The 12944-nt window shown below is 49.1% G+C and overlaps 1 protein-coding gene across 1 annotated transcript in view; it reads left to right on the forward strand.

Moving 5' to 3' along the window:
- IPO11 (importin 11) overlaps positions 1-12944 on the forward strand; it is a 703238-nt gene that overhangs the window by 229326 nt on the left and 460968 nt on the right. The window contains exon 14 of the mRNA XM_077462617.1: positions 1925-1972. Within this exon, the coding sequence (XP_077318743.1) occupies positions 1925-1972 (48 nt within the window). The remainder of the gene's footprint in view (positions 1-1924; positions 1973-12944) is intronic.

Genomic DNA, 12944 nt, shown 5'->3' on the forward strand with positions numbered 1-12944 from the left:
AAAGGCAAAAATGTATTATATTGCAGTTTACTAGTTCTTAGATGTGATGGCTTTATTAGTTTTCTTTTTTTAGACTTTTTTTTTCTTTTGTTGTTTACATTTTGGCCTAGCCAGTAAGGCTGGCCATACACGGTTCGGATCTCCGCATCTTCTCCCTGCAGGGGCACCAGGGGAAAACAAGGGGTATAAGCCTAAAAAAGGAAAACAAATACAGCCACCACATCTGATTGGTAAGCTGCAATATATACATTTTTGGTTTTGTGTTTAATACCACTTTAAGGGGTTTTAAACCAAATCCTGCTTGATGGTTCTTCAACTGCATCCTAGACTTGTTTTGATAGTCTCTTGATTATCACGATACTGCCTGTTTAGATGTATTCTTTATAAAATTCTGGGCCTTCTAGGGAAAAAAAAAAAAGTTTATTTATTTCAAGATCATTACAACTTTAAATGCACACAGGTGGACTCTTATTCAACTTGTTATGCGACTGAAGGCAATTCTTGTTCTATGATTTTCAGCAAACAGGGTGAATACTTATGCAATCAACACCTTTCTTTATTGTACATGTAAATAATTTAGAAAGCTATGATGAAAGTTATAATTTGGGTTTTGCTTTTTCATGTCATGCTATTTGTATGTGGCAGCGCTGCTAGATAAATCTGTGGAAGAGAGTTGAAGAGAATCTGTTATAAATGGACTTATCCAACTGAGGGCAGATTTATATTTGCTTCATTATTTATTTTTACTTACTAATGATGTCTTTCGACCTGGGGGGGAAGATGTGAAAGGTCACCTGAAGTCTGAAAATGGTGGTTCTGGCAAATGCTTGATCTCACGCTGACAGCGCTTGTTGTCTCCTGAGTATGCTCAGCAGTATCACGTAGCAAAGCCCTGTAAATATAGGAATGTGAACAGTGGACAGCATGTGTTATCAGCATGAGTCAGGCAATCACTTACTGTAAGACTGACCATAGACAGATCAAAATTTTATGGGCAGGCTGGTCGTATAGAAGTTGATCTATTGTTTGACTTCAGTACAACCAGCCTGTTTTCTTGTGCGATCACTGCCAGTAACAATAGCCGCCAGCAGTGATCATTATATTTTCATGACAGAGAAACCTCCCACTGTCAAAATACAATAGCGCAGCAGGAGGGATTCCCCTATCAATACTGACTGTGTTGACAGGGGAATCGAGCAATTTTTTTTCTTTCCTTAAAACTGTGGCTGAAGGAAAGAAAATAATGTAATCTATGGCATGCTTTAGTTTCAAGGATCATCCTCAGTTAAGAAGACAAAAGCTGGCCATACTCTCATCAAAATTCAGCAGGGACCAGGCGAATTTTGATAAATGTTTTGTCATCCCTGCTCAAAAGAACTGATAGGGACATACTGGAGAGTTTTCTCAATCTGCAGCTTCAGCCTCTGATCAGTGTATTCTGACTGCATCGGGTGCCGCCTTTGGTATGCAGTGTCCTGGCAGAGATGAGGTGAATGGTAGAAAGTTTTTTTTTCGTTTAGCCTGCTGACTGAATGAAAACATAAATAAAAATAAAGGTTTATAGGTGATAGTACATACTACTCTCCACTGAACACAGCAATGCCCCATCTTCATATTACATCCTATTCATAAAATGCACAGCGCAGTGTCTAGCTAACAAAGTTCTCTCTGCTTACCATTGCAAAGAATTTTTTTTGCAACAGTAAATGAAGGAAAGGCCAGTCAAAAGTCCTTATAGCTGAGACTTCATAAGGGGCAAAACAAATGTTGGAGGTACTTCTGAATTTCATCGCAAATGACACTTAACACTTACACAACATAACCCCTTAAAACATTCATTTGGAATGCTAGTCTTCTCTACTTTGCAGCATATTGTTTTGTTCAAAGTAATTTTGTCAATGAAGAATTGTGTTCTGTGTTTCAGGTCCAACTCCAATAGAAGATTTGAATGCTCTATTAATTAAAGAAACTGGTATGTAACGGTAAAGTAAACCAAACCTGTTAGTCCACTAAAGCTTATGCCCAGTCAACCAGTTTACTTACATTTGTTTTCCATATAATAAAAGGTGAAGCCTGATTGGCTTTTGGGGGCAAAAGTGTCTATTTTGTATATTTTGTCTCTTCTATTGCAGTTATAAATAAGCATCTTGTTCTGATTATGGTGTGAAAAAGAGATTGCTATGGATTGTTACAGTCATGAGTGTCTGGGCCCTTTCAGATCTGTGCTTTTTTCTCTTATATTCACCGACTGACACAGCTTCTCTCTTTAGACCATTGGGTTGTTATGCCACCTTCAGGAGAGGACTAGGCATTACATGTTAACATGTGATAATAAAACTAGAACTTTCTAGTTCCGCCCAAGGGGCGGTCCCTGAGGTAACAACCCCTCAGCATGCTACTGCAGCCTCAGTTTTGTTTTGCCTAGTGAAGGAGAAGGACCTAGGAACCCTGCAGGCCCATCGGTCTGTGGTTTTTCTGCAGAAGCTTTGATTTTTGCGCAAGATGAAAGATCCTGTGATCTGCTATCAACAGGGGTGACGGGCTGGATACTTTTATCCTTGTAGTCTCCCCCGCCCGGCCAGAGAGCGTGTGCAGGTCTCAGCTACGTGCTAGGACGGCCATGATGTATCTCAGCTCCAGAGGTGGTCGGTGAGCTTTTATGCTCTGGGGCGCACATATGACCGGGCTACTGATGTCTGCATCACAGTGTGCTGAAGCCAGCAGCCACCCTGTACTGATCAGAGAGTGGGTCTGTAATGGAATGTCTCCCAGCTCTTCAGGACTGGTAACTACAGCTCTCCCTGCCTCGGTGAGGCTGAGCAGCTGGGCATTCTCTGGGAGGTCAGTTCGGGGGTCCCTCACCTCCCTCTCTTCTCTCCCTGTCCCAGTCTTCCCTCCCCCCTCCCTGTGGGGGATACTGCATGTGGCTGCTTAGCAGTGTGTGTCATGTGCAGGGGCTCTCACCTTTCGGGGGGCTGCGCTGCCTGGCTGTGTCCTGAGTGGTGTTTTTCATGTCCCTGGGCGTGCCTGTGAGGCGGTGCCTGTGATATCTGCAGCGCTGATCACCGCCATTTTCTAGTTCTGTCCCTCATTGTTTTTCAGTGTCAGCGGCCATCTTAGGTATGGGCAAGGGTAATCATGCTCTCCTGTGTCTCGGCAGCCATTTTCCCTGTGATTTGTCCTTATACTGGACGGCGGCAGCCATTTTCTAGAAGCCTGAGCACGTTATTTCAGCTTCTCTAGAGACAGCATTCTGTGATCCGGCAGCCATTTTCCCAGTGCTTTATGTCCTTAGGCTGGACGCTGGGCGGCCATTTTCTTTGAGCCTGAACACATTGCAGAGCGGTTTCAGCGCCATTAGCAGCAGCTTTGAATCACACAGAGCGGATTCCTCTGCACCTGGGAGCTGACAGAGAACACGGGCACTACTTGCTGGACAGCGCAGAACCTGTCAGGGTGGTGAGTCCTGCGGGAAAGAGCCAGCAGCAGTAAGGAGGGTGGGACCATCACTGTCCTAAGTCCCCTTCAGGTGGCAGACAGGGTAGGGTCAACATGGCTTCAGAAACTGGTGTTTCTTCCTCCGAAATCCAGGCAATTGCAACCAGTTCGCCTGCAGAATGCGCAGTGCCCTTGGACGCTCTGTCGGTGGTCCTCAATTCGTTCGTGCCAAGATGGAGGTGGTACATGGGCGCAAGGTGCTAAAAAGCGGCCCCTGCTCCCCGTCCTCTGGGAATGGCGCTGATGCAGACTCGGGCCCTGCTGAGGCTGGTGACCCCTGCTCTGTCGTTTCAGATGACGCTGACCTGTACCGTTCAGACAGTGAGGTTGAGTCCCCGTCCTGGTCCGTGCGTGACAAATCGCTTGTTGGAGCACTTATCACAGCTGTGCATGATACCCTCAGGATTCAGGAGCCAGCAGATCCCTCTGCTGATGTAGCGGTCCCTTTTGGGTCCTGTAAGCCAGCCATTCACCTAAGGTGTTCCCGTATCTGACTTATTTTGACAAGTTCATTTACAAGGAATGGGGTCGACCACAACAGACCTTTTCGGTCCCCCAAATACATGGAGGTACGTTGCCCCTTTGAGGAGAGCCTTCTCAAAAAGTGGTCTGAGCCTTCGGTCGTGGACCCCCCAGTATCCAGGTTAAACAAAGTAACCACAATCCCGATAGAGGGGACTCCTGCATTTAAGGGTCCCACGGACAGGAAGGCTGAGGCAGTGGCTCATTCCTTGTTTACGGTTGTGGGGTCACCCATGCGACCAGTACTGGCATCCGCACTTGTGTCGCAGACACTAACTGAGTGGGCAAAACTGTTGCGCTGCGAATTGGGAGAACAGGCTTCTCCTGTCTGCATGGAACTAGCAGACCAAGTACATTTGTGACGCAGCCCTGGATACCCTCCCTCTGTTATCCAGGGCTTCAGTGTCAGCAGTAGTGCTGAGGCGCCTGATTTGGTTGAAATGCTGGTGTGCTGAACAGGCATTCAAAAAAGCCCTGACGAATCTTCCTTTCCTTGGTGACCGGCTCTTTGGAGCCACTTTGGATGACATTATTAAGAATGCCACAGGTGGTAAGAGTACTCTACTCCCACAGGCTAGGAAGGCTAAGGAGCCACGCCGTAGGCAAGGGCCCTCTTTTTCCGCTCACAAACGGCTTTTTCGTCCGCCCGGAACTTCGGCTAAACGTCCCCAGCCCGATAAGACGACGACGGAAGGACAGAAACGTCCCTGGAACCGCAAGCCTAACAAGCCTGTGAACAAAAGTGCTACCGCATGAAGGTTTGCCCCCACCTATGACTTGGGTGGGGGGTCGCCTTCGGGAGTTTTCAGCCCGGTGGTCCTCTCGACTGTCCGACTAATGGGTCTGCGATCTGATTTCCTATGGCTACAAGATAGTTCCTCTCTTGGCCGCAAAACAGATTCTTCCCCTCCAGCTTACCCATTCTCCCGGTTCGCCGGGAGGCCCTCTTGGGGACAGTAAGGGACCTGCTGAATCTCGGGGTGATTGTACCTCTTCTGGAATTGGAACGTTTCCAGGGGTTCTACTCAAACCTGTTTGTAGTTCCCAAGAAGGAAGTGCTACGTCCAATCTTGGATCTAAAAGCCCTCAATCACTTTGTGAAAGTGCAGAGGTTCAGAATGGAATCAGTTCGCTCAGTCAAGGGGACTCCCTGGTGTCCTTAGACATCCAGGATGCGTACCTGCACATACCCATATGCCTCTGGCATCAAAAGTTTCTGCGATTTGTGGTCGGGGAAGCCCACTACCAGTTTGTGGCTCTCCCTTTTGGTTTGGTATCAGCCCCCAGAGTCTTTACCAAGGTATTGGCTCCTGTGTTGGCGTCGCTACGGCAACGCGGGATCGCGATCATGGGTTACCTAGACAATCTCCTCCCGAGAGCTTCTTCTGCCTCAGAGTTAGAAGAGGATGTGGCAATCACCATGCAGACCCTGCAATAATTTTGGTGGCTGTTGAACCTACAAAAAGTCGGTGTTAGTACCGACTCAGCGTTTGGAGTACCTAGGCTTGCTGCTGGATTCCAGGGAAGCGAGAGTGTTTCTCCCTTCAGACAAGCTGCAAACTCTCAGATCCGCGGTAAAACTGCTGATGAATCACAAGTGGTCATCTCTGCGCTTCTGCATGCGAGTTCTGGGATTCATGGTGGCCTCCTCCGAGGCAGTACCATATGCCCAGTTCCACACCAGAGTCCTGCAGAAGGAGATCTTGACAAGGTGGGACAAATCTCCATTGTCCCTGGATCGACAGATCCATGTGAGACAGTTAGTCAGGGGTTCCCTGATTTGGTGGCTGAGGTCCCCGGTGCTTTAGTCCGGGAAGTCGTTCCTACCTCTGAAATGGACGGTGATCACAACGGAAGCCAGCCTATTCAGCTGGGGTGGAGTGATGGGAGTTCAGTCGACTCAGGGCCTCTGGTCGACGGAGGAATCCAAGTTGCCGATCAATCTGCTCGAACGGAGAGCGATCAGGCTCTGCCTCTCCACATGGTCAATGACACTGCTGTGGCATACGTCAATCACCAGGAAGGAACAAGAAGCTCACCGCCGCATGGGAGGTTGCTCACATACTTCAGTGGGCAGAGCGACATGTACCGGCCCTGTCGGCCATTTACATCCCGGGTGTTGAGAACTGGCAGGCGGACTATCTAAGTCTTCTTCAGATGCTGGACCCAGGAGTATGGGCGTTGCATCCGGAGGTGTTAAGGCTACTGTGCCTGCGATGGGGCACACCAGACGTGGATCTTCTGGCCTCCTGTCTCAATCGGAAGGTGCTTCTGGCCTCCTGTCTCAATCGGAAGGTGCTAAGATTCGTGTCCAGGACAAGAAATCCATGGGCAGACACGTCAGACGCGCTGGTGGCTCGTGGGATCAGTTCCAGCTGATCTATGCCTTTCTTCCACTGAAACTGTTACCATGTCTGCTTCGCAGAGTGGTAGCCGAGGGGATCCCAGTAATACTGGTTGTCCCAGATTGGCCTCAGCGGCCCTGGTACGCAGACCTAGTGAGCCTGGTGGCACACGCTCCCTGGCGACTGCTGTTGCGAGAGGACCTTCTGTCTCAAGGTCCGATTCTCCATCCTGCTTTACCATCTCTGGCTTTAACGGCATGGCTATTGAGAGCCAGGTGTTGAACTGGAGTCTGTCGGACTCAGTGATCCCAACTATGTTGAGAGCATGGAAATAATTTTCTCGAAAGATATACCTTCGTAACTGGAAGGCCTACATCTCTATGTGTGAGGAGAAAGGATAGCGTCCACGCTCCTTTTCTATATCCAGGATCCTGCTGTTTCTTGAGCAAGGAGTGGACCAGAAATTGGCGTTAAGCACCATTAAAGGACAAATAACGGAAAATTTATTGTCAAATACTTACCGTAATTTTCCTTTCCTGATGGACTCCATGGCAGCCTATGTGTGGGTTTAGTCCCGCCTCCATTACCCTATAGTACGACACTCCCATAAATCTTTGCTCCCTGCCACAGGCCGTGTTCGGTAACTATCCTACTCAAGCCATTTGGGAGGGAACTTCTGCTGCCATGGAGTCCATCAGGAAAGGAAAATGACGGTAAGTATTTGACATAAATTTTCCGTTTTCCTGACAGACTCCATGGCAGCCTACGTGTGGGAAATAACTCGCCAAGACACACCAGGGTGGGCAAAAAATGCTGCTTAACAAAGATTTATTTGACACCGTCAACTGACAAAACTTTAACTCCAAAATCAACTGAGGATAAAGCCGCTGGCTCAACACAATAATGAGACATAAAGGTGTGAATGGAAGACCACGAGGCTGCCCTGCATATCACGTCAGGGGCCACATGGCGAGAAGCTGCCCACGAGGTAGAAAGACTTCTGGTCGAATGTGCCGTCACCGCCTGAGGAGGAGCCAAGCCCTTTTCTCTGTATGCCCACTGGATCGCTTGAACTATCCATGCTGCAATTGCCCTGACTGATGCTCTAGTGCCCTTGTTCTTTCCACAGAACAGAACGAACAGGAAGTCCGACTGCCGGAACGGAGCTGTAGCTTCCAAGTAGAGCTTTAAAGAGCGTCCAACGTCAAGTGGATGAATTTCTGAGGAATCCGAGGATCTGAATAAGGGTAGAGAGATTTCCTGATTATCATGAAAGACCGAAGTGACCTTAGGGTTTGACCCCAACATTGGAACTAGGACCACTCTGTCCGGAAAAAAGGTTAGGAAAGGCTCCTTGACTCCCAGAGCTTGAATTTCCGAAACTCGTTTCGCTGAGGTGACCGCCACCAGGAACGCGGTTTTCAAGGTAAGTTCTCGGATGGAGAGATCCTTACTGAGCAGAGAAAAGAAGTCCAGGACTAGAGGTAGATCCCATTTAGGGAATCTGGGTTTTCTTTGGGGTCTCAATCTTACAGCACCCTTAAAAAACTGCTGAATAAGAGCGTGGCTGGCCCCCTGTAAAAGCAGAAATAGCTGAAACTTGAACCCGAAGGGAGCTAACTGATAAAGGTAAGTCCAAACCTGATTGCAGGAACCCCAACACATCTTGAACTGTGGGTGAAACATAGGAACTGGTTCTGGAGGACACATAATAAACGAACTTGGCCCAAATTCGTTCATACACTTTATTAGTGCTTCTTCTCCTTGCACTTAGGAGAGTGGGGATGGCTTCCTTAGGACACCCTAGAGCTTCCAGCCTTCCCCTCTCAAGAACCAGACCTTCAACCGGAGTTGAGCCGGACATGGATGGAGAACCGACCCTTGGGAGAGAAGGTCCCGCCTGGACGGAAGAGGAACCGGGTCCTGAAAGCTGAGCAGGGATAGGAGAGGAAACCAGGGCCTGTTGGGCCAGTACGGGATTATTGCCAATACTTCTACTCCTTCCCATCTGAGTCTCTTCAGGAATTGGAAGATGATTGGCGTTGGAGGGAAGGCATATGCCTTGTGGAATCGCCATTGCTCTGTTAGGGCATCTATCCCGTAGGCCTGCGGATCCTTGAACCTTGAATAGAACCTTGTTAGCTTCTTGTTGAAATGAGAGGCGAATAGGTCCACTTCTGGAGACATCCCCAGGGATAGAACCCACTGGACCACTTCTTCGTGAAGGGTCCACTCGTTGTTGTCCAAGTGGACTCGTGATAGAAAGTCCGCCTGGACATTGAGGACTCCGAGTACATAGGCTGCTGTTAGGTTGGACAGGTTCCTCTGGGCCCAACGCATTATTGGATCCACTTCCTTCAGCAAAGACCGACTTCTGGTGCCCCCTTGCTTCCTCACGTATGCGACCGCAGTCGTATTGTCCAGCCTGAGGACTACGGATGCACCCACTATCAGATGTGGAAATGCCAACAGCGCTAGGAAGGCTGCTCATAGTTCCAACACATTCGACACTATTCCCCGAGAGGGAAAGTCCCAAATGCCCTGAGCCACTTCCGACAGACAATGTGCCCCCCAGCCTTTGTTGCTGGCATCTGACGTCACTGAGATCCATTTGATTGGCAGAAGAGAATGACAATTCAGTAGATTCTCCCGACGAAGCCACCAAAGGAGGGAACCTCTCATGGTCTGAGTAACTTCGATGGACTGGGCCTTCTCTCCCGACCATTGACGGAGAAACCCCACCTGAAAGGGGCGCATCCTCCATTGTGCCCACTTCACCATCGGTATAGTAGACACCATCGTGCCAATGATCTTTAGGCAATGAAGAGCACTGAGACGAGATGAGGAGAGAGCTAGGTGGATCCTGTCTCGTATTACTGCAATCTTCTCCTCGGGTAGAGAGATGGTACCTCTTGCCGTGTTGAACAGGGCGCCGAGGAACACGAGAGACTGTGTAGGAACCAACTGGCTCTTCTCTACATTCAGGAGCCAACCGAATTCTTTGAGGGTTGCAATGACTTGAACCCTGTGGCTCAAGAGACAATCCTTGTCCTGAGCGAGAAGAAGCAGATCGTCTAGATAATGATGAATCCGGATCTTTCTGACTCTCAACAAGGCTACAACTGCCAGAAGGACTTTCGAGAAAGTGCGAGGGGAGGTTGACAGTCCGAAAGGAAGGCAAGTAAACTGTAAATGGAACTGGCCAATGGAAAAACGAAGAAACTGTTGGAACTCTGTGGTCACTGGGACGTGAAAATAGGCGTCTTTGAGGTCTATTGAGACAAGCCAGTCCCCTGGCTGAACTGATTGTTGAATCGTGGACAGTGTTTCCATTTTGAACTTTTCCTTTTTTATGTAGCGATTTAGATGCGTCAGGTCTATTACAGGTCTCCATGTACCGTTCTTCTTCTGGACCAGGAAAAAAGGTGAATACATTCCCCTGCCGCGCTGGACATCTGGAACAGGAATAGCGGCGCCTTGATCCAACAAAGATTTTATGTAAGCTAGAAGAATTTGTCTTTTTTCTTCCGATTTTGGAATGGATGTGGGAACACATTTGAGTTTGGGTACACTGCTGAACGTCCACGTGTGTCTGGAGGAAACCGTCTTGATGGTCCAAAAATCCTGGATCAAGGCCGCCCAAACGTGTCGAAAGTGGAACAAACGTGCTCCTACCCGGACCGCCTGGACGGGCTTGATCTCAAAAGGACTTAGTCGGCTCCTTCTCCCCCATTGAACTGCTTTTCGCAGACTTCTTGAGAGATGTCTGTCTGGACCTCCAAGATCTGGAAAATTCTCGTCCAGGCCTGTAAGTGCGTGCCTCCCTAGCACGATCTTGAACCTGCTTCCTAGGGAACGATCTTCTTTGACTCTGCAGGCGTCTATCCTGGGGAAGAAACCCCGACTTTCCCCCAGTGGCTCGAGTTATGGCACTATCCAGCTTATTGCCGAAAAGGGAAGAACCGTCAAAAGAAATACGACACCAAACCTGCTTAGAAGCAGGATCGGCCAACCAAGGACGGAGCCAAAGGGCACGCTTGGCAGTTACAGATGAGAGCATAACTCGAGCCACCAGACGGATAATGTCGATCGAGGATTCTCCCAGGAAAGCTGAAGTCTCATTTCCTGAATGGGAGAACTCCTGGCCAGATCTTCAGAAACATTCCTGAGTGAATCATCAACATTATTGGACCAAACCTCCATTGCTCTAGACAGAGCCGCTAAGGCCAAAGCCGGCTTACAGGCCATGCCAGCCGTAAGGTAGATCCGCTTTAGGTCAGAATCAATTCTCCTATCCAAAGCGTCCTTAAAAGAGACTGTGTCTTCCAGGGGAAGGGTCACATGCCTGCCCAATCGCATTACCGCTGCGTCCACTAGAGGGGGAGACTCCAAATTCTTAACCTCTTCTTCCTTGAAAGGATAAAGTCTCTGAATCTTAGAAAGAAGAGAATTCTTTTTCTCTACCTTACTCCACTCATCTGAAATCACTTCTCCCAGTTCTGAGAGGAAGGGGAAGCTAATACGCTCTTTCCTCAATTGTTTGAAAAATTGTCTTTGTTTTGCCGGGGCCACTACCGGCTCTTCCCAGTTCAGTGTTTCCTTAATGGCTTTGACCAAGGGAGGGAGCAGGGCAAAGTCAAAACCTGAACCAGACTCTTCCTCCTCAGATTCACTTTCTGAAAGGACAGCAGATGGATGGCTAGGCAACGAGGAATCCCAAGTGTCCTGGGCCTGAGCCTCCCTCCCCGGAGACCTTGGAGACTCTATGGGAGACAACTGGGGGGCTTCAAACTTCTTAAGACTGTCCTTAACCAATCTTTCCACCATAGACCTTAGCTGTTGGTCAGAGTCACTCCTTTCACCCGTCGCTTTGATATAACAGTCATCACAAAGGGACTTGTCAGCAGGAACCTGCGTCTTGCACCCCCAGCATACACCTTCAGCTCCGTGACTTGGGCGAGCTGTTGAAGGGCGGGAAGATTCCTGGCTACGGAGACTGGTTCTCGCAGGAGAATCATGTCGTCTGGACCTGGAAGAGGAATGCCGGCGGTGGGACTTAGACGAATCACTTCCTCGGTGAGAACTTCGTCATTGAGTAGACCTAGAAGGGCTGTAGAACAAACCAGCAGTGTTAGTGGAACATTCCCTAATGTTCCACTGCTTCCCCCCCCCCCCCCCGGCAGGTAACCCCAAAAGAAGTACCTTCTCCGAGGGGGCTGGCCACTAGCAGGCAGTGAGGCATCCACAGGATCCATCAGGGCTGGAGAAAAAACAGCCTAATTTAAATACAGAAAACAGCAAGGAGGCAGAGAAAAAACTGATCCCATAAAGACACATACCTTAAAACAGAAGAATCAAAGCTCAGGAATGATGCTGCAGGCTTCACAAACATCCCAGGGATACTACCAGCTGTTTTCCGGTTTTAAATTTGCCGCCATAATGACGTCACGATTTTCGTCACTAAAACGCTAGTGCGCATGCGCGAAGCCCGCATCGCGCATGCGCGAACCAAGCCTCGTCCTCGCTCCGGTCTGGCGCATGCGCAGAACGACCGAGCGACGAACGAGGAAGTAACTGGGCGGCTGGAACGCACGGAAACCAGCCGCCCAATCAAGCCAGATACACTGCACGGCGCTGTATGGGGAGATGAAAAAACGGGGGGACACTGCACAAAAAAGAAAGCAGACAACAGACAAATACAGGCTGCCATGGAAAGAAAAATGGCTCACCACTCCAGTAGACGGACACCAGCCGAGGTAGGTCCCCACACATGCCGGACTTCTGAGAGGGGGGAGGTTGGGGGCGAACAGTCACCTGCTAGTAGCAAGGTTCACGACTTAAAACGCGGTTTCACCTGTCAGTGACCAGGCATACACCTCTTCAGCGTCTCTTCCATATGCCCCTTTTCCATACTCCGCTAGTAGCTAGAGCTTATTGGAAATTTGCGACTTCCAAGTCGCACGGCCGGTCCGTAACGCAGAAAAAAGTAAGTCTTTAGGGTAAAAAGACACATGTTAAGTCCTATGGAGGAGGACAAAAAAAGAACACGGCCTGTGGCAGGGAGCAAAGATTTATGGGAGTGTCGTCCTATAGGGTAATGGAGGCGGGACTAAACCCACACGTAGGCTGCCATGGAGTCTGTCAGGAAATCGGCTTTGGCTGTCCTTTTTCAGCGACTTCTGGCGTCTCACTCTCTAGTGGGTACTTTTGCTCAAGGGGTGCGACATGTAGTCCCTCGGGTGCGTCCACCGTTAGAAACCGTGGGATCTGAACCTGGTATTATCAGCGCTTCAAAAACCGCCATTTGAAAATATCAGAGAGATTCCCCTGTTGACTCTTTCCCAAAGTGGTCTTTCTAGTGGCCATCACATCAGCCAGGAGGGTTCCGGAACTGGCGGCCTTGTACTGCAAGTCACTCTACCTGGTTATCCACAAGGATAAGGCGGTGTTGCGTTCGCAACCATCTTTTCTGCCGAAGGTAGTTTCAGCGTTTCACATCAATGAGGACATTGTGTTACCATCTCTGTGTCCTAAGCCGACACATCCTAAGGAGGTGGCCCTTCATGCTCTGGACGTGGT

The sequence above is a fragment of the Lithobates pipiens genome, unplaced genomic scaffold (genome assembly GCF_037356315.1).
Source record: "Lithobates pipiens isolate NorthernLeopardFrog02 unplaced genomic scaffold, aLitPip1_a1.2 Scaffold_3, whole genome shotgun sequence".
NCBI classification, from domain to species: Eukaryota; Metazoa; Chordata; class Amphibia; order Anura; family Ranidae; genus Lithobates; species Lithobates pipiens.